This window comes from Mytilinidion resinicola, assembly GCF_010093595.1.
Source record: "Mytilinidion resinicola strain CBS 304.34 unplaced genomic scaffold BDZ99scaffold_13, whole genome shotgun sequence".
In the NCBI taxonomy this organism is placed as follows: domain Eukaryota; kingdom Fungi; phylum Ascomycota; class Dothideomycetes; order Mytilinidiales; family Mytilinidiaceae; genus Mytilinidion; species Mytilinidion resinicola.
In genome coordinates, this window is record NW_022985449.1 from 1,440,881 (window position 1) to 1,460,920 (window position 20,040).

Genomic DNA, 20,040 nt, shown 5'->3' on the forward strand with positions numbered 1-20,040 from the left:
AGGCGTTTGGGCTTCACGAATTATGAAGAGCTTGGCGTTATCTGGAATACCCATGGGGTGGCCTAGCAAGGTCAAAGGGCTGGCAAAGTGTTCAAGAGTTGGCCCGCATCAGACTGCGGCAGACATTTAATCTTGTACAATCGTGATTCGACTCACTGAAGCACCACAGACAGTGGTACACTGACTATCAAATTGGCTACCATGACCACAGCTGATGTTGGGTATATTGATATAAGAACTACTCCGGTCGCTTTTGCGACACTCGACACAGTCCAACCCGCCTTTCCTTCCCCTCGTCTTGGCACCACGTTTTCATCTTCTACCAGCAATGAGTTCTCTCGCGCCCGCTATGAAGACCATCACACTACATTCATACCACAGAGCAAACGCTTCCAGGACGCCTGACGCTAGTAATACTCGCAGCATCCTGGTAACCCATCGACGCTCCTTTCAGTCCGAGTCTGAACCTGAAAAGGCCGACTCCTCCGACTCTTCGTCCTCGTCGTCTTCACCATCACCGTTGTCCTCAACAGCATCGTCGCTGTCACCGTCTCCGCCGTCTTCTTCCTCCCCCGAATCATCTGAATCGAATTTGATAGGAGCAACTGGCTTAGAAGCTCTCGCCGCTGCTCTCCGTGGCCTTCCCCCAACATCTTCTGGGTTGCCCCAGGCCTTTGCACCCTCCTGCACAGCATTCAACTCGGCGTCCAGTTCACGTTTCGCCTTAATTTTCTGTGCCTTCTCAAGGGTGTATCGTCCATCCATCCCGGCATCCCTCAGCAATTCTTTAAGATGACTGATTTTTTCTTTCGGGGTGTCGTATGGAGCGAGATACCGAGCCCACACCTTTTTGATTCCACAGCTCACTAGATGGCTCTGCAACTGCTTGATCTCGGCCTCTTGGGGAGTAAGGTCTTTTCCAACAGGCTTGGGCTTTGATTCGCGCGGTTTGGGGCCGCTTGTGGCCTTTTTCGTTCGCGGTGCCTTCGGTGGAGGTTCGTCTAGTACGTCTGACAGCTCGCTTTCGGAGACATCCTTCGTGGCCTTGCTAGCTTTCGTCTCCTTCTTCTGACTGCTCTCATCGTCTGACGTTTTACTGCCATTTCCTGCTGATGCATCACTCATCTCCTCGTCCGAGTCCACCTTCTTGACTTTCGCAGCTGCTCGTCGAGTAGGTTTTGTGGGGCCGTCTTCCAAATCAGAATCGCTAGGCGATTGTACTGAGTCTGGGGCATCTGATTCCTCGTCCTCGTCAGACGAAACAACCTTCCTGCGCTTCTGGGGCTTGGGCTTGGAAGCTGGAGATTTCCTCTTCACGCCTCGTGGAGGATCAGCCGCCTTGGCCTTCTTTGGCGCAGCTTTGGGTTTCGGGGTCGGCTTCGCAGGGGCGGCCTTCTTTTTCGGAGGACTGGGTTCGGATGCCGGGCTAGAAGGAGCATTATCGTTTTGGCACTGGTCCTAGTACACACATACAGTCAGCCCACAATGCAGCATATAGATTGTGCTAGTTATGTATACAGCTTGGTGCACGTGCAGGAAAACATACCACTTGGTTGTGAATGATTTGGTGGCTTTTTGTTTTCCAGTCAGCACCCTTAAGGAATTCTTTTGGCAAGTCGAGTTCCTGTTCGGCGACGGTACGGACGCGTTTCACAGTAAGGTCGTAGGTGTTGCCAGACTTCCAGATATCAATGACAGCATCACGCAAGGCCTTTTCGATCTTGGCGGCAGAGACCTGCGCTGGTCCCGCGTCGGAGTCGGACATGGCGCGTTGTTGATATAGACGCGTGTGGTGTTGAGAATGGCGGCGTGGGAAAGGTGATCGTCCATGCGGAGACAGCGCCGGCGGCTTTCTGGTCGGCTAGGCTGGATCGGGCCGGGTTGCGTCAGTCCGGGTTGCTCGCGGGACAGCGGGATGCAGCTGTGCAGCTTTTGACGTGCCTGAACGACGGGAGAAGAGTCCGCTGTGGCTCGGTTGCGGCGGCACTCTGCCCAGGTTCACTGCTGCCCGATGCTGCACCGCCAGATGAGGGCGAGCTGGCCTCCTGGGCGCTGTAAATAGAATGGAAGAATCTTGGAACGTTGCTAGGCCTCGCCTGGTCCATGCTTGCCGCGACGTCAATAAACGGTCATGAGAGTGCTGTTTGCTTGTCTGTATAGCTGTGCAGCCAGCCGTTTCTCCCAACCACAACCCAATTCCGCCTCACCTTACCCACTATCGCCCGCTGCTCCTGCCAGAACCTTCGCTACGTGACCTCCATTTCACCGACCTCGGCCCACTATTTCCCTCGTACTCACCAGTCCTCGCCGCACAGGACGCTTGCGGACCAGCCCGAGTACACCTCCTCAACTACCCGATCATTCTTCCGTCACCGTACCAATTCCTCCACCAGCCGTTCGGTGAAATCTTCCTTGTGGTGGAGAATCTCCAGAGTCAGCTCAACACCATTGTTCTGTCCTCCCCGTCTAACTAGCTCCAGCTTCCTGGAAACCCATTCTCCCTCCACCAACATGCCGGCCGCTACAGAAGAGCCCAAGACCGACGGCCGCCTGCTTCTTGTCTCCAATCGGCTGCCCATTACAATCAAGCGATCAGATGAGGGGAAATATGACTTCTCCATGTCCTCTGGCGGGTTGGTTAGCGGATTGAGCGGCCTCTCCAAATCCACCACCTTCCAGTGGTACGGCTGGCCAGGTCTTGAGGTGCCCGAAAACGAGATACCCGAGCTGAAAGCCCGGCTGAAGGACGAATACAATGCTGTACCAATAATGCTGGATGACGAGCTCGCGGACAGGCATTACAACGGCTTCTCAAGTTCGTATACACGTTGCGGCACCTGCCAGTGTGCGTAATGCGACACGAAGCTAACAGCTGTCTTATAGATTCTATCCTCTGGCCACTCTTCCACTACCATCCTGGAGAAATCACATTCGACGAGTCGGCCTGGAATGCCTACACCGAAGCGAATCGCTTGTTCGCGCGAGCAATTGCAGCTGATGTGAACGACAACGATATGGTGTGGGTCCACGACTACCATCTGATGCTGCTCCCTGCCATGTTACGTGAGGAAATTGGAACTTCCAAGAAAAATGTCAAGCTGGGCTTCTTCCTGCACACACCTTTCCCGAGTAGCGAGATATATCGGATTCTTCCGGTCCGCAACGAAATATTGCTCGGCGTACTCCATTGCGATCTCATCGGGTTCCATACCTACGATTACGCCCGCCATTTCCTGAGCAGCTGTTCAAGAATCCTGTAGGTTACTCCGACCAGACGGTTTGGCCCGAAAAGCGTGCACTGACGTTTCTTGACAGTGGATTGGCGACTACGCCAAATGGGGTTGAGTTTCAAGGGAAGCTTGTGACCGTGGGTGCATTCCCTATCGGCATTGACCCCGAGAAATTCGAAGAAGGTCTCAAGAAGCCAAAAGTCCAAGAGCGCATAGCTACTCTGGAGCGCAAGTTTCAGGGTGTCAAGCTCATCGTGGGCGTAGATCGCCTCGATTATATCAAGGGAGTACCTCAGAAGCTTCACGCTCTTGAGGTTTTCCTCACCGAGCACCCTGATCAAATAGGCAAGGTGGTATTAGTGCAGGTAGCAGTGCCCAGTCGACAAGACGTCGAGGAGTATCAGAATCTACGTGCTGTTGTGAATGAGCTTGTGGGAAGGATAAACGGCAAATTCGGTACGTTTAGGAACAGGAGTGCGCACCATCTTACTAACATTAATAGGCACGATCGAATTTATGCCCATCCACTTCATGCATAAATCTGTCTCATTCGACGAGCTGATCGCTCTCTACGCCGTATCCGACGTCTGTCTCGTGTCTTCCACCCGCGATGGCATGAACCTGGTCTCATACGAATACATCGCTACGCAGCAGAAACGTCACGGAGTCATGATACTATCCGAATTTACGGGAGCGGCACAGAGTTTGAATGGCAGCTTGATAGTCAACCCGTGGAACACGGAAGAGTTGGCCGACGCGATCCACGACGCCGTGACCATGGGCGATGAACAGCGTGCCATCAACTACCAGAAAATGGCCAAATATGTCAACAAGTACACGAGGTAGATAACATACTCACAAAGACTCCTGCCGATAGCTAACTCTGTTTCTAGCGCGTGGTGGGGCCAGTCTTTCGTCCGCGAGCTCACAAGAATCTCAGAGCATGCTGAGAACAAGCTCAAAGTCCGCCGGGGCTCGACTTTCGATTCCACGGACAGCAATGCTCAGCCTGCGGAACGACCGTCAACCACGCAAGAGCACATCGTCCTGGTCCCCGAAAAGTCCGTGCCTCTGTAGATCGATGTGCTCGCTCTGCTTACCTTCTGCCACTATTCTCCCTTCTTGATCAAAATACCCCAACACTTTGTACATCCCAATTCACAATCGGCACGAAATAGCATGACGGCGCATACCACACGTGGGTGTGGAGGTTTAGAAGCTAGAACCTGGCTGGCGTACACGAGAGTGTCTCTGCCTGAGGAGCCCGTTTGTCCCTTTCAGTCATCCACCTTAGCATCTTACTTTCTTCCCTCCTGTAACCTGTGCTCTCGTGTGTGCGTAGCTAATACTAGCAATGTGCCTGGCATCAATACCTAGCTTTTCTGCTGTGCTGGTGTATTGAGGAGCTCACGGCTCTTTGACGAATGTTAGGAAATAGCCGAAGTGACCCCTGGTTTCCACCTCTTGGGACCATCTAACTCGGTACCGGCGGGTACGTATTGGAAAGCCAACCCAAATCGCGCTCGAGAGCAGCGTAAACCTGGTCCGCATCTTCAGAGCGTATCGAAAGAGCGCAAGTAGTGACAAGGTAGGGCTTATGGCTAATTGGAGATATTTGGATGTCTACAAGAAGTCTTTCTACTTTCATTTTTGATCATGCATCATATGCCACCGTGCTAACTATGACATTGCTCTGCGATCTGTACTTAGATATCCTATGTACACCAAAGCCACACAAACAGTACCTGCCTTTGTACCCATCCTCAATTTTATCGTGGTTCCTAACCATGGTACCCGAACCTTGTACCAGCAAATTCGCATCTTATCTCTGGAACCGAATCATCCACCATTGCGAGAATCTTGGTAAGATTATTGAGGCTACGCATCGAAACTTGGAACCGAAATCAGAGCGCACTCGATCTGGGGTATATGTTCAATCTTCTATTCCCACATTTTCTTCTTACCTCGCACACACAGTAAAACTATCTCCCAATACCTCCACACACAGTACTACTTTTTCCAATACCTCTCACACACAGGACTACTTGTTTTTTCCAATACTTCTCGCATAAATATGCGCCTAGAAGAGTTCTAATCCGGCTACGACACCAATACCTTAGCAAATTCCGAACTCTACTTGAGATACTTTCCCAATACTCACGTCCTGGACACCCAGACACCACTCGCAATGGACTCGGCACCTAAAAGCAAGAAAGAAAAGGCGTCTCACGCCTCTTCTTCCTCTTCTTGGTCTTCCTATTCTACCACTACTTCTTCTTCCCCCGACTCCTCCGAAATCTCCTCGTCTTGCCTCACCAGTAAAATTCACAAGTGGCTCCACGAAACCCTGGCCCACGCCCAGCCGGTCCCGGTCTCAACGCCACCACCACCATCCACAAACCGCCATGCAACTCAGAGCCCCTTCGAGCCTCTCGCACTCCCTCCGCCGGCTATCCCCATCCCCCCAGCTTCTACATCCACAAAGTCCAAGTCCAGGTGCAGCCGTGCCGCTAAATACACCCCGTGCAAGTGGAAGTGCAAGTCTAAATCCAAGCCCAACTCTGACCCCATCCCCACCACCCACACCACCCACACCACCTCCCACACCTTCGCCCTCCCCAACCCCAACTCCAGCACCACCTTACCCAAGGAGCCCTCATGGAAGTGCTTCACCCCCCGCTCCCTGGTATCCCGCCACCGCGTCCTGCAGAAGTGGGACGCCTACCTCCACCAGCGCGCGGCCGCGCACTGCGCCATCGCCATCGTGGTCACGCCGCCGACGCCGGTCCTGGGCCCGCTGGATGGGGTTATGCCGCCGACGCCGGTGCTGCGCCCACTGGACTATGGGGAGGGAGAGGAGGGGGTGGTTGTGCCGCCGACGCCGGTCCTAGAGCCACAGGGTGCGGGAGAGGGGGTGGGGGTGGGTATGCCGCCGGCGCTGGTCCTCAGTCCACCGGAGCGAGAGGGCGCGACTGGGGCGTGTGGGTTGAGGCGGGCGAATGCTGTGAAGTGGCGGGAGAACCCGCGGTATCTGCGAGTGCCGCGAGATTAGAGGGATCGTGGGCGGGAGAGGGAGGGCGGGGAGCGGGCGCGGCGGGGAGAGAGTGGGGAGAGGCGGGGTGGTGAGGATTCGCAGCGGGCGAGGAGCGTGGAGCGGCAGGGTGCGGGAGCTGAGGGGAGGGAGGTGCTGGATGGGGAAAGGATTGTTAAGGAGATTAAGAAGGGGGTGCGGAAGTGGCAGAGGATGGTGGGGGAGGATGGGAATTGGATGAGGAGGTGTAAGGTGCTTTTTGAGCCTGGGTTTGGTCGCAGGGGGTGAAGGTTGATGGTGTTGGTGTGGCGGTGTGACGGTCTCTTCTGAGATAGCCGTGCTGGAGTTTGAAGGGTGATTGAGGGCTGGAATGGTGAGAGGCTTGGATGTAGTGTTTTGTCGATGGTTATTTGGATGGAAGGGTTTAAGGATGATATGGGGTGGTGGATGCGTTTTCGGGGTGTTGAGTTCGTTGAATTGGAGTTATAACTTGTTTAAAATAATAAAACAAAAAAAAATTCTCTACACAAGTGGCGATAGAGATAAGATAACAAAGATCTCCTTATACATGTAGATTTTGACCCCAGTGACTTTGAACTTTTACGAATGAGCGTGTCGTTAAGAAAAGCCCTTTCATGCCTTGGCTACATCTTGCCCCTTCTAGTAGATATCTGAAATAGGCTGTAGACAGTGTTGAAAAAGATCCACCTGCCATTGATTGACCGGACGGAGATGATAAACTTGATATGTTGGAATAGAAGACTGCTATCGAAAAGTCAAGTGAGCGACAAACCACCAATTCATGTATTCTGGGACTAATTCCTCGCTTAGACCAAGATACGTATCACGTGGAGAAAGCTACAATGGCTCCAGTCGATAGTCTAGTTATGATAGTGAAGAGTTTCCGGTGGGTGTAGGAGAACAGCTGTAAGTGTCCTGTTTGCATACGTCAACTGGAAAGACGGACACGTGAAGTTCATCATGGAACTCGACGGGCCTGAGGGAGGCTCTTTGTAGAACTCGAAGGACCCGAGTACTGTCAGTTGAATCTGGTAGGGCATAACTGGAAGGGGGAGCAACGAAAATAGCATCGAATCGCTGTCAAGACTCAGGAGAAGTGTGCCTTGCAGAATAGCCGCGCATTATATCAGATTCAGCTGGCTCCCGCCGCCATCCGAGCCACAATCCACGTCAACAAGCATACATTGAAGCTTAAATGCTAGTGGCACGCACAATGAGCCCGCATCGAGACAGTGGAGTGTGGCTCAGGGCGCAGGATCTCACTCGAAACATGCCCGACGAACTGATACTGGGTCGCAAGTCGACGGCCCCTGGAAGAGGTAATTTCGAATTCTTGCAACCAGTGCGAGTCGTTGCATCCATGGGCAACGATTGCGTCAGACGCTGCGGCAAGCCATACGAAACACTGCAGTCCTTCAGGCAACAACGACTCTTGAGCGTTCGAGGAAGCTCGTATGTCCAGGACGGCAGGGCTGTCGCTTACAATTGCTGCTGCGCCACCAGGAAGCACAGACGTCGCAGGCTTTCGCAGCCAACCGTCGTGGTCGGTGTACGCCAGGCTAACCGCAATGCGTGATGCTTGCGAACCCTCACCTTTCGCAGGTGAACGACTCCGAACGGCGACACAGTCGCTCCGACGCCCCGATGCCTATATGCAGTCAAGCACGTCGATTGTGCCCTATCCCCAGGTGTAATTTTCGTATCATTCGACCAACCGAAGCCCGTCGTTGTGCCTAGGCTAATAGCTTTCCCATTTCTTCGGTCCAAGATATGGATCAGGACACTTGGCTCGCTGCTCTCTTCTCGCTTTGACGCGCCATCGCCGTCTCCCCGGTTGCTCAACTTACCCGTTGTGCTCGGCCCGTCCGTTTTATTCCCTACTGTCACATTCAGGCTTCGACCGCTTACGAGGACTCACTGCCAGGGCGTCTGGAAGGCTTGATGGGAGACGTGTGCTTCGGGGCGGAGTTTGTCCCAGAGGTTCTTCATAGCTTACTTCTATCGTGGACTGCCTGTACTGAGGCTCCAATATCTGGGTGAATGCTCGACTCGTGCCTGGCATAATTCTACGTCTGAGTCATCGCTCTTTTCTACCTTGCCTTCTATTCGTATCATGGTGTACACGGGAAAGCCAAGCCGGGGGTGCCAGATGTGCAAAACCCGCCGTATTAAAGTAGGTCCCGAACGGAAGAGCTTGCGATGTGGCAATACTCTTCATCCGCCGACTTCCACTTTGTGTGCTGATTGTGGCTTAGTGTGATGAGAAACGTCCCATCTGCAGCCAGTGCAAGAAATCTGGTCGTACTTGTCCAGGTCAGTTTACCTGTTCTGGGACATGGTACGCCTGTACTAATATACATGTCTACATAGGATACCAGGACGAGTTCGACCTCATCTTCAGAGATGAGAACATAGTACAGGAGCGCAAAGCAAGAAAAGCCTCAGGGGCTACGACTACCTCCCAGGGATCGTCCTCGAAGTGAGTAGCTTTCATCAGAATCTGCCTCTTTCTTATAGCCGAAGTCATCGGTGTCACCGCTATTTACGTTTCACATGCTCTTCTTATCGTCTCCATGCGCGTGGTTCCCCAAAGCAGCAGTGCTTGCGATTCCCGCGTAGCACTATCACCATGAGCTGACACCTCCTGGGCAGAGCATCGCCTTCTTCTTTCTCTGAGCAGAGTCCAGTGTCGACTCTTGCACTCCGTTCAGAAAGCCCACGCTCACAGACATTGCCGGCGAACGACGAGTCCCCTCCCTTCATTCTTCCCACCGATTTCGCACTCTTCCAGGCCTACCTGTGGCAACAAGGAAATGCTGTACCCCCAGTATTCCCTCCGTCGACAGAGGTTCAAGCCACAGCATTCTTCTTCCGTAATTTCGTTGTATTACCGCAGCAAGCAGAGAGCATGCGCGGGTTTCTTGAATTGCTAGTCCCAAAGTATAATGAAGAATCGCCCTCCTCCGCCCTCCACTCTGCTACACATGCTGTTGCGCTCTCTACGCTAGGAAATTACCCTGGAAGGCAAAATCTACTGCAAGACGCGTCCATAGCGTACGGTCAAGCATTGACCAAACTTAATGTGGCGCTGCAAGATCCAATAGAGTCCAAGTCTGATGCTACCATTTTAGCAGTACTGCTATTTTCACTTTATGAGGTATGATATCCCGAAGGGATTCCAACATGCTTAGTCTGACGTTGAGTAACAGGCTATCATGGCAACCCCTGAAACGGTCAACGCATGGGCGAACCACGTCGATGGAGCTGTGGCTCTCGTCAAACTCAGAGGCAACGAACAATTCAAGAATCCGTTTTCTTATAGCGTGTTCCGAGCTGTGCGGACAATGATGGTGCGCAGCCTTGAGTGCTCTATACCTTTAGCTTTGCTTGAGCTGATTCGACGCAGATCACAAGCTGCGTCCAACGATCGATACCAGTCACAGAGTTTCCAGGCGAATACGGCTGGATCGGCTCCGAACACAGCGAAGAAAACGCCGCAAACCGCCTTACCTTGATATCGATCGACCTACCAAACGTGCGGACGCGCGCTCACGACCTCCTTACTAGCGAGAAAACTCCTGAAACCGAAGCGGAAGTGCTTTCCTTGATAGGGTACGCAGAGATGGTAGACGCGAATCTTGAGAACTGGGCTCACACTCTGCCGGACGACTGGAATTTCAGCACGACGAAAATGGTGTATGATATGCCGGAGGATGTGGAAAATGCGGATGAGTGGCCGGGCCCGCAGCACACGTACGGAGACGTCTTCATTGCAAACATCGTCAACGACTACCGCGTCAGTCGGATATTCTGCCAGAGTGTAATTCTGGGATGTGTTACATGGATGGCGTTGGAGCGGGAGGACCACCAGATAGAACGCAAGTGCGCGCGAGCCCGTTTCGTCATTCAGTCCATGACAGACGAGATTGCAGCGAGCGTTCCTTTCCACATGAACTACGACTTACAGCCAGTGGCGAAGCAGCTCGGCCAGGACCAGTCAGGTTAGTATCTAGATACTCCGTCACCGTGCGTTGTGCTGACTCCAACTTAGCTGCCGAAGCATTAGGGGCCTATTTCCTTGTTTGGCCACTCTTCGTGGCTGGAAATACAGATGTAGTGCCCATAAAGCAGAGGAAGTGGTTTCTAGGGCGACTCAACCTCATTGGCCGCGAGTTTGGGCTCAGCAATGCTCAAATACTCGCGATGGCGCGTCGACACGTGCTTACGTGTGGTCCAATATACGTCTATCCATGATTACTTAGAAACGGAGACATCCAATGCGTATGCTATGAGTGTACTTCGGATGAGCGAGCTCACGTTACTTCTTTCGTCTATTGTATTACAAACTTCTTGCCGAAACCTTTTCCCTAAGCGGTCAGGGCCTTTTAGATAACGCTGGGACGTAGGTACTGTACGATTGGGGTAATAAGATGAATGTAATATTAATAAGAAACCTACAAATTGTACTCTGAAAGAGTCTAAACATCCTTGCGTTCGACTGCCTGTAGGTTCCTCTAACGGCAACGAATCAATGAGCGGAAGCCTACTAAAAGTAGATGTAATTCGACCCCTCAGCAGTTGAACATCTATCAGAATTTCTATCGATGCTCATGTTTGTTACAGTACGAGGCCATAAATTTGGGAGAACGGATATGTCTTCACTCTTGCTCTTGTGACACCACTGTAAGGGGTGCCCCAGGTGACCCCACTTCAGTCAATCAAAAGGCATGTCTAATTTCCACTGCATCGACCTTTACATAGTATTCGGAGTTTAAAAAAAAAACCTATCGGGGTACCCCAAGCAGTCGCAAGGAGTGCCCAAACTTATGGTTTAGCACTGTAATCCTATTAGGTTAGCTTAAGTCTACTTAAGCAATTTAAGTCGAAAATATAAACTAGCTCCATTCACATGTTGCGTCTGGTGTGATTGGCTGAGCAGTCAATATTTGTTGTAGCTTGGTCCAACCGTAAGGCAACTTGGCCAAATCTCAGTACCATCACGAATGTCATGTAGTGCATCGGTATCTTGGCCCTTTGAATAATTCTGCTAGATAATCCCTCTATTCTGTAGAGTGCTCCGGTAGTGGCGCATCAGACTGCAATATTGACCATGGTTAAGGAGACAGAGTGTCCTTGGCACTAGCTAAACCGAATTATTCCAGAGGGGGCATCAAAACGAGCCAGATTTCCACAACCACCAACACTTTTCACGCGCACGCCCTCCTGCTTGGGCATAAGCCTCGTAGACCTCTGCTTAGGATATGTTATTTCGAACGCCACAGCGCGATCTACTTCCATCGCCCGCCCTGTGATTACGACGCCTTGACCGAATCCTCCACTGCGCCAGCACTCGCTGGAGACCTCCGCAACTTTAGAACCCTCCCAAGTCACCGCCGCCAACATGTCCGAATTCTCCATGTACCACGCGCTAGGTTCCCCGGTAGGCTCGCCAGGTCTCAACGGCCCGCCAAACCCCAGGAAAAAAGAAGCTGCCAAGTTCCGCCCTCCTGTGGCCTCAAGTCCTGGCGGATATCAGCAAGTCGGATCCCCTACATACGGAGCTCCTCCAAATCAATACATAGGCACACCCCTCAGTGCAAACCCAGCCACTCCATCCCAGGAGCAGGGCTACTTTCCCCCTCAACCAGCACCCCCGGCGGCGAACGAAGCAGAAGTGGCAGGCCTGGCACAACAAATGGGTGGCATGGGTTTAGGATTGGAGGCCCATCCGAGGGCACATAAGAAGAAGGACAGGCATGCATATCACAACCTTGAAGGACCGGGTGGCAGTTCACAGGCCTTCAATGGCATGCCCCAGGGCGAGATGGGAACTCCCACTCAATTCCTAAACCAAAACACACCTCAACTAGGCGGTACACCTCAGTGGAGTAACCCTCAAGTGACTCCTGCGATGTCACAGTTTCCAGCAGCAGTCGGGAACCAATCGTTTGCTCCTGTAAATGAGGCTAGTTCTATGCAGCACGCCGCCAGGTCCGGCACTCCTTTGGGCGGAGAAGCGGCCTCCTCTTCGCAAGGTCGCGTGGATCCGAAACAAATCCCAAGTGTACCTAGGTCTCGAGACCGACCGGCGAAATATTACCTGGAACACGTGTACCCCACTATGGAGCAGCATGTTCCACCTCCAGCTGCCGTTCCTTTCGTCGCGTTCGATCAGGGGAACTCGTCACCGAAATTTGCAAGACTGACTCTAAATAATATCCCCGGCTCCTCGGATGCATTGGCCTCAACTTCTCTACCCCTAGGTTTGATCCTCCAGCCTCTTGCGCCGCAGCAAGAGGGCGAACAACCAATACCAGTGCTCGACTTTGGCGAAATAGGACCTCCGAGGTGTCGGAGATGTAGAGCTTACATCAACCCTTTCATGACGTTCCGATCCGGCGGCAGCAAATTCGTATGCAACATGTGCACATTCCCGAACGACGTCCCAGCGGAATATTTCTCCCCAACAGATCCATCCGGCGTGAGAGTGGATAGACTACAAAGACCTGAACTATCATTAGGGACAGTGGAGTTTATGGTTCCCAAGGAATATTGGGCAAAGGAACCTGTCGGCCTTCGCTGGCTGTTCTTGATTGATGTCAGTGCTGAAGCAGTTAATCGCGGATTTCTTGATGGATTTTGCGAAGGAATAATAAGCTCTCTATATGGGAGCACCGATAAACAATCAGACCAGCCGGACACCCCAGCTACGCGGAATTTACCAGTCGGCGCAAAGGTGGGCATCGTAACGTTCGACAAGGAAATCCATTTCTACAATCTTGGTGCCGGCTTGGATCAGGCACAAATGATGGTCATGCCTGATATTGAGGACCCATTTGTACCATTGAGCGAAGGCCTATTTGTAGACCCCGAGGAGTCGAAAGACGTGATCACTTCACTGCTCACACAATTACCGAGCATGTTCCGAGAGATAAAAAATCCAGAGCCCGCTTTACTGCCAACGCTTAATGCAGCTGTCTCTGCATTGGGTGCAACAGGAGGGAAAATAGTATGCTCTCTAGCTGCTCTTCCCACATGGGGTCCAGGTGCTCTGTTTATGCGCGATAATGGCAGTATGCATGCAAACGATGCGGAGAAGAAACTACTTACAACGGAGCATCCTGGATACCGAAAGGTAGCGACGAAAATGGTCGAAAGCGGGATTGGCGTAGATTTTTTCATGGCGGCGCCCAGCGGTGGCTATCTCGATATAGCTACTATTGGTAAGTACAAGCAAAATTTACAAAATGAACACATACCCGAGCATTCAGCTGACCTCTTACTAGGCCATGTGTCTGCTCATACCGGTGGTGAAACTTTCTATTACCCCAACTTCCATTCTCCACGGGATACGCTGAAGCTGTCGAAAGAGATCAAGCATACTGTGACGCGAGAAACGGGTTACCAGGCTCTAATGAAAGTTCGCTGCTCCAACGGCCTCCAGGTTTCGGCGTATCACGGCAACTTCTACCATCACACTTTCGGAGCCGATCTTGAGTTTGGCGTCATTGATGCGGACAAAGCAATAGGTGTTATGTTCAGCTATGATGGCAAGTTGGATCCAAAGCTAGACGCTCATTTCCAGAGCGCTTTACTCTACACAACCGCCAACGGGGAGCGAAGGGTACGATGTCACAATATCGTTGCTAGTGTTAGCGAAGGGACCGGGGACACCATGAAGTTTGTGGATCAAGATGCAGTGGTCAATATCATTGCGAAAGAAGCCGCAGCTCGTATGGCGGAGAAGTCCCTCAAGGATATCAGAGGGGCCCTCACTGAGAAGACGGTGGACATTCTGGCGGGATACAGGAAGAACTTTATAGGAAACAACCCGCCTGGCCAACTAGTTCTGCCCGAGAACCTGAAAGAGTTCAGCATGTACATACTCGGATTGATCAAGTCCAGATCTTTCAAGGGAGGCAAGGAGCCCACGGACCGGAGGGTACACGACATGAGGATGATCAAGGCCATGGGGTGCCTGGAACTGTCGCTCTACCTTTACCCGAGAATACTATCGATTCACAACCTCGACGAAAAGGACGGCTTCCCCAATGAGAACGGCCACCTTCGCATGCCAGATGCCGAGCGGGCGTCATACTCCCAGGTCGAAGAAGGAGGTGCGTACATCGTCGACAACGGCCAAACATGCCTCTTGTGGATACATGCCCAGGTTTCACCAAATCTCTTGGAAGACCTATTTGGAGAAGGGAAGACCACCTTGAAGCAATTGGATGCATTCCAATCCACACTACCTGTCCTTGAAACGCACTTGAACGCCCAGGTCCGGAACATTCTGCAGTACCTCGAGGATGCGAGGGGCTCGAAAGCCCTGACTCTGCAACTTGCGCGGCAAGGTCTTGATGGAGCGGAGTACGAGTTCGCACGACTGCTCTTCGAGGACCGGAACAACGAGGCACAGAGCTATGTGGACTGGCTGGTGCATGTGCACCGCCATATCCAACTGGAGGTAAGCACCGCGGGCTAGTAAAGCAGAGCGCAGTCCTGACTAACCCGCGCGATTAGCTTGCGGGACAGCGAAAGAAGGACGATTCAGGAGATGGGCTGGCGCAATCAGCGTCTAGTTTTGTGGGATTGCGGACGCCGTACTGGGGGGGTTCATAGTCATGAGCATGGGCAACAATGATTTCTCTTCGTTAGGCACATTTTCCAGCGGCATCAGCGTGCTGTAATTCTATCGACACTTTCGGCAAAGATCAGATATGCTGGAATAGGTAAATGGTGGGAAAAAGGGGACGTAGACAGATAATCTTAGTATGACACCACCCAATTGGAGCACTTGCATGTGATTGATACCAAGACATATTTCGGGTGTGGCGCCAGCGCTCCAGCTGGCCGTGTTTCAGCCCGAAAGCGTGAACGGCAGGTGGGGGCCGATCCATGAGGCGCCAACCACAATAATAGCACGCGAGGGACTGGACCTCGCGCCCTGCAATCTGGTGTTTCACTTCACAACTTCATTAGTCCCTCGTCTGAGAAACCTCAGGTATCCAACTTCAACAACCGCCTCGACTCCGACGCTTTGCGCACCGCTGACGACACTGTACCGTCGCCTGCCGCCGCCCGACGAGTTTCCTCCACCCCACGATTACCACCACATCCCATCAGCAACCATGGGTGCGCTTGGGAATCTGATCCCCTTGGTGATTCTCTTCGCCTTCGTAGGCGGCGCCGCATACATCGGCTACCAGGTACGAAATCTGCGCAGCCCGTTCTGGCTCTCCGTCATACCAGCGCAAGGCTAACACCTCGCTTTGTACCTCAGATGTACCTCTACGCCAACGAGCTCGCCGACCGCGGCGTCAAGAAGATGGAGAAGAAGAACGTCGTCTTCACCAAGGACGGCATGAAAGTCGGCGTCAAGGAGGTGCGGTCGGAGGAGTACGCGGATAAGACGCAGAGGTGAGTTCGTGCTCTCGCGCGGAGGCCCTGCAGTCGCGGGTTGCGTACCTACTCCATGCCAGAACGATGAGGCTAATACGGGAGGGGTGTGGTAGTGTGCTGGTGAAGGCGTGGAGTTATGCCAGTTTCCCGGCGTACAAGAGCCGGTTGGGGTGGAATACGGAGGCGACGTAAGTGGATTGTCCGCAGCAAATGCTTGGGCATGTGGGTTAATTGTGGCGGATAGGCCTTCGCCGGCTGTGAGACCCCCGGCGTCGAGGTCGTCGTCGTCGTCGTCGTCGAGCAAGCTGAAGAAGTAGATTTGCGAACACGCTAGGATTCTGGAACGGTTTGGGGGGTGCAAGGGCGGTTTGATGGTTCAAGAGCGAGATGAGGACGCGTCGGGCGAGCGTCTACGGACGGAACGGATACCCAGTACCGCAGGCATCACGGGCTTGTATGATGTTCCTTGGTTGGAGAGAGGGCGAGGGATTGCATGGGCGCTGATAATGGTTCGGGTTCGACCTTTTCCTTTACAGCAATACTGCTTATCGAGACTACATCTTGATGGAGTCGGGACGAATCTCATGTCGTTTGTCAAATTTTCCTCTTTGGGGGTATGAGATTGCATTCGCAAGTGCTAACGAGAGATTCTAGGAGCCGCCAGAAGCTCTTACCGACAGAAGAGGCTACGAGCCGCTCTTACTCTTGCAATTCTGAAACAGGCTGCTTTACAAATCGCTTTTTCGCCTCACGATCAATACTTGGAGCACCTCGGCCCAGCTACATGGCCTTATTTTTTGGAAATATACAAAGGCTTATTAGCCAAAGAGCGGAACCTTTCAACGGATTCTCGAAAGTCAGCGGAGCACAGCTCTTATTCGAGGCTGATCTAGAAAAGATGGAAACTACTTTTCAATTATGCAGAGGACCTTCTGCAGGCTTCTGGAATTTCCACCCCCCCACAAAGATCAATGCCGACTCAATGAGCCGTTTTCTGTCTTTTTTATAAAGGTTTCGGATAGATGATACCCCACCAATTACCCCAGGAACCGATACGCCTTTATGACCTCGGGACGCCGTGTCGGTCACATGTGCACGTTGCTCTAACCACTCACGGCCCACGGAAAGAAATCACTCGGCTGTTTTCCCGAATGCGTTTAGGCCCATGGCAATGCATGCTTTAGATAGAACCTTACTAGCAAGGTTATTACACGATCTCGCGAGGACGAGTAGGGCGGAGTTAAGCGTGGCGATGGCGTAGCAAATTAAGCATCCAGTCAAGTCTTGAAAGGATAGGGTGAGATCATATTGGTCGCGTTATGAGCTAAAAAGGAATAGCGCTACACATGGCAGTACTCTTGTATGATGTGTTGGATCAATATCGTAAGATATATTGTCTGAACAGTCTTTGGGAAGCGAGGTTGTCGTTACCAGTGGTAACAGAAGATAGTATTTCTGAGGATACGATTTCCCCACTCAATCATCCTATTTCGTTCTTTCTCCGGTCTTATATATTAGCTTTCCTAGTCGCCGCGGAGCCCCACAATGCAGATCCTAGGAATAAGACTTGATTACCTTCCCATGCGGCCTCAACGTCAGGGGTGGGATTGGACAGTCTTGAAGGTCTAGTGAGTGACATAAGAGCGACTACTCTTAGTACATACAAAAACTCTTACAGGCCTCCCATCCTAACGGATCGTCCGATCCTTACTTCAGACAACACACCAACTCGTGCCGGCATCCGCGATGCTGACGACAGGTCTGTGACCATTGAAAGGCTTACGTGCACATACATATCAGAGCACCCGTTCCCTTCTTTCGATCGTGTCCTCTTCACGTCTCCGTCATCCAAAAAATCGACCATGGGAGTCACTATGGACGCGCCCGTTTCAGGCTCAGCGCTGTATAGTCCTCAAGGACTCGCAACCATCCTTGGAACTATCCTTCTAATCGTATGTCTTCAAATCCAGTGCTTTGCTAATAATCTGGGTGCACTAGTGTGCCACTGCTTGAGGTGTCGTGAGTTGTCAAGGATCTTAGATACGACATAAAGTCTAACGCCGAGATCTGGGCTGTTTTATGCTCTTGTTTGGCCGGTTCCCTGGCAGGGTCGAGTCTGACAATGGTGTCTAGCAGCCAAGAGCGGCACCCAAGCAGTGGTATATTCATGTGCCCGGATTTACGAAGCTAGCACTGTCACTTAGAATGCAGTTACTAAACTATAGTAGATACCATCCTACTTCCTATGTACCGCCATCTACAACATCTACTTCCACCCACTATCCCACATCCCCGGCGAGAAGCTCGCAGCCGCAACCTGGGCGCCGTACATCTACCACCTCCTCAGCGGCGACCAAGTCAAATGGGTGCAAAAACTCCACACCAAATATGGCGAGGCCGTCCGCCTCTCCCCTACCGAAGTCTCCTTCATCTCCGGTGAGACAGCCTGGCAAGACGTCTACGGCTTCCGCACGGGCAAGAACAAAACCCCGCCCTACCTCAAAGACAGCGCCTTCTATGCCGCCTACCCGAACGGCTACCCCAGCATCGTCGGCGCCGGCGAAGAGCTGCACCAGCGCCTCCGCCGCAACTTCGCGCACGCGTTCTCGGACAAAGCACTGAGGGAACAAGAGCCGCTGATCCAAGGCTACGTCGACCTCTTCATCAACCGCCTCGAGGAGGAGATGGTCAACGGCGCCACCGACATCCTGAAGTGGTACAACTGCTTCACCTTCGACATCATCGCGGACCTAACCTTCGGCGAGCCCCTTGGGTGCCTGCGGGACCGCGGCTACCAGCCCCTCGTCAACCTCACCTTCTTTCTGGCCAAAGGCCTCGGCCTCAGTTCCACGATCCGGCGCTTCCCGCATCTCCAGAGCATCGCGCGCCGGATGCTGCCCAAGGACGTCCTCGCCAAGCAGCTGGACTTCATCACGCGCGTCTTCGGCCTCGTGCGCGTGCGCATGGCGCGCGAGACGGACCGGCCGGACTTCCTGACGCAAGTGATCCAGAACCAGGAGGCCGGGCGCACACCGCTCGCGACGGGCGAGATCGAGTCGAGCATGGCCGTGTTCATGGTTGCGGGCAGCGAGACGACGGCGACGATGCTGAGCGGCACGACGTGGTTGCTGCTGCAGCACCCCGCGGTGCTGGAGACGATGGTCAGGGAGATTCGCGGCAGGTTTAAGAGCGCGAGCGAGATTACGGCTGAGGCGGTGAGTAAGCTGGAGTATATGATTGCGGTGTGTGCGGAGGGGTTGAGGTTTTATCCGCCGGTGCCGACGGGGTTTCCGAGGGTGGTGCCGAAGGGGGGGGATCGGATTAGTGGGCATTGGGTGCCGGAGGGCGTAAGTGCTGTTCTCGTTTGCCACTGCTGGGAGTACCCTAAGGTGCTTTTGAAGACTAGACAAGGACATACAGTTCGATGTGGCTCATTCTGAGCTGCTTTCAAGGCTGGCTGTCTGATAGTCGACTCCTGATAGTAGATCTTTCCTGACGAGCCTCTACAAAGTCATCCGTCTACGTCTCGCAGTACCCAGCCAACCACTCCGCCCGCAACTTCGTCGACCCAGACTCCTTCGTCCCGGAGCGCTGGCTAGGAGACGAGCGCTACGCGGCCGACAAGAAGGCCGTCTACAACCCGTTCTCGTTCGGTCCCAGGAATTGCCTAGGGAAGCAGTACGTCCTTTTTCCTCAACCCAACTCTGTCTCAAAAAAAATATCACGGCTAACATCCGCTCTAGACTTGCTTACGCCGAAATGCGCCTCATTATGGCCCGAGTCTTCTGGACCTTCGACCTGGAGCTTGTGGAGAAGGAGACGAACTGGCTCGACCAGAAGGTGTTTAGCCTGTGGGAGAAGCCGCCGCTGATGGTGAAGCTTACGCCGGTTGTGCGGGACTGAGGCATTTCGTGGTGTAGACTAGGCGGCTTGGGGGGGGGCGATTGAGCGAGGCGTTGGTGGATCCCTATGAATTTTTGAGGTTCATACCGCCGTCTAACTAGCTCTGGGCACTTTTGGATGGATTGGGAGGCCTACACAGAGCCGCACCTTGTGCGTCAAACGTTTCTGATTTCGGCGCTGTAATTATTGACATCCGTCCAAGGAGTGTTACAATGAATCAATCACCTCTGGCGGCGTGGTTCGTAGTAAAGAGCTATGATCACAGACTTTGCAATATCCGTCTTAAAGCTCTCCACATCTTCCGTGTGCGACAGTTGGGGATGAACAGACCGCCTCCAGTTACGTCGGCTCGGCGTAAAAGATCTATAACTTCGCGTTCTCTAAGCTGGCCGTTGTAGCTCTTGACTTTCATCTGTGCATTTTGGTAGCTATCCTGACCATCTCCCGCGGCGT

The 20,040-nt window shown here is 52.9% G+C and overlaps 7 protein-coding genes across 7 annotated transcripts; 6 read left to right on the forward strand and 1 right to left on the reverse strand.

Moving 5' to 3' along the window:
* Positions 1–131: 131 nt before the first annotated feature.
* Positions 132–1,979, reverse strand: BDZ99DRAFT_447243 (uncharacterized protein). The gene is made up of 2 exons (XM_033718000.1): positions 1,547–1,979; positions 132–1,458 (listed from the first exon to the last, which is right to left on the reverse strand). The coding sequence occupies exons 1-2, from the start codon at positions 1,763–1,765 to the stop codon at positions 451–453; spliced, it is 1,227 nt and encodes a 408-aa protein (XP_033575043.1). The 5' UTR covers positions 1,766–1,979; the 3' UTR covers positions 132–450.
* Positions 1,980–2,511: 532 nt separating this feature from the next.
* BDZ99DRAFT_392336 (alpha,alpha-trehalose-phosphate synthase) lies at positions 2,512–4,307 on the forward strand (the record flags this gene model as incomplete). Its single annotated transcript, XM_033715780.1, has 5 exons — positions 2,512–2,815; positions 2,884–3,256; positions 3,316–3,686; positions 3,733–4,072; positions 4,124–4,307. 5 exons carry the CDS (start codon positions 2,512–2,514, stop codon positions 4,305–4,307), a joined length of 1,572 nt encoding a protein of 523 aa, XP_033575044.1.
* A 1,111-nt stretch (positions 4,308–5,418) lies between these two features.
* BDZ99DRAFT_522680 (uncharacterized protein) lies at positions 5,419–6,282 on the forward strand (the record flags this gene model as incomplete). Its single annotated transcript, XM_033725718.1, has 1 exon — positions 5,419–6,282. One exon carries the CDS (start codon positions 5,419–5,421, stop codon positions 6,280–6,282), a length of 864 nt encoding a protein of 287 aa, XP_033575045.1.
* Positions 6,283–7,982: 1,700 nt separating this feature from the next.
* Positions 7,983–10,824, forward strand: BDZ99DRAFT_447247 (uncharacterized protein). The gene is made up of 7 exons (XM_033718001.1): positions 7,983–8,455; positions 8,538–8,595; positions 8,653–8,761; positions 8,935–9,439; positions 9,492–9,632; positions 9,689–10,283; positions 10,334–10,824. The coding sequence occupies exons 1-7, from the start codon at positions 8,396–8,398 to the stop codon at positions 10,534–10,536; spliced, it is 1,671 nt and encodes a 556-aa protein (XP_033575046.1). The 5' UTR covers positions 7,983–8,395; the 3' UTR covers positions 10,537–10,824.
* A 1,337-nt stretch (positions 10,825–12,161) lies between these two features.
* On the forward strand, positions 12,162–14,882 carry BDZ99DRAFT_72674 (Sec23/Sec24 family protein). Its single transcript, XM_033728854.1, has 2 exons — positions 12,162–13,505; positions 13,569–14,882. Exons 1-2 carry the CDS (start codon positions 12,194–12,196, stop codon positions 14,765–14,767), a joined length of 2,511 nt encoding a protein of 836 aa, XP_033575047.1. The 5' UTR covers positions 12,162–12,193; the 3' UTR covers positions 14,768–14,882.
* Positions 14,883–15,413: 531 nt separating this feature from the next.
* Positions 15,414–15,706, forward strand: BDZ99DRAFT_391556 (uncharacterized protein; the record flags this gene model as incomplete). The annotated part of the gene is made up of 2 exons (XM_033715734.1): positions 15,414–15,491; positions 15,566–15,706. The coding sequence occupies 2 exons, from the start codon at positions 15,414–15,416 to the stop codon at positions 15,704–15,706; spliced, it is 219 nt and encodes a 72-aa protein (XP_033575048.1).
* A 1,852-nt stretch (positions 15,707–17,558) lies between these two features.
* On the forward strand, positions 17,559–19,877 carry BDZ99DRAFT_510139 (isotrichodermin C-15 hydroxylase; the record flags this gene model as incomplete). Its single annotated transcript, XM_033724452.1, has 4 exons — positions 17,559–17,636; positions 17,913–19,031; positions 19,196–19,362; positions 19,428–19,877. 4 exons carry the CDS (start codon positions 17,559–17,561, stop codon positions 19,585–19,587), a joined length of 1,524 nt encoding a protein of 507 aa, XP_033575049.1. The 3' UTR covers positions 19,588–19,877.
* Positions 19,878–20,040: the final 163 nt, after the last annotated feature.

Excerpts from the sequence above, each read along its gene's own strand:
- BDZ99DRAFT_447243 (XM_033718000.1), bottom strand. The coding sequence starts at position 1,765 with ATGTCCGACTCCGACGCGGGACCAGCGCAGGTCTCTGCCGCCAAGATC. Across the intron at positions 1,459-1,546 it reads AAATCATTCACAACCAAGTG|GACCAGTGCCAAAACGATAA; the intron begins GTATGTTTTCCT and ends TGTGTGTACTAG.
- BDZ99DRAFT_447247 (XM_033718001.1), top strand. The coding sequence starts at position 8,396 with ATGGTGTACACGGGAAAGCCAAGCCGGGGGTGCCAGATGTGCAAAACC. Across the intron at positions 8,456-8,537 it reads GCAAAACCCGCCGTATTAAA|TGTGATGAGAAACGTCCCAT; the intron begins GTAGGTCCCGAA and ends ATTGTGGCTTAG. Across the intron at positions 8,596-8,652 it reads ATCTGGTCGTACTTGTCCAG|GATACCAGGACGAGTTCGAC; the intron begins GTCAGTTTACCT and ends ATGTCTACATAG.
- BDZ99DRAFT_72674 (XM_033728854.1), top strand. The coding sequence starts at position 12,194 with ATGTCACAGTTTCCAGCAGCAGTCGGGAACCAATCGTTTGCTCCTGTA. Across the intron at positions 13,506-13,568 it reads TCTCGATATAGCTACTATTG|GCCATGTGTCTGCTCATACC; the intron begins GTAAGTACAAGC and ends ACCTCTTACTAG.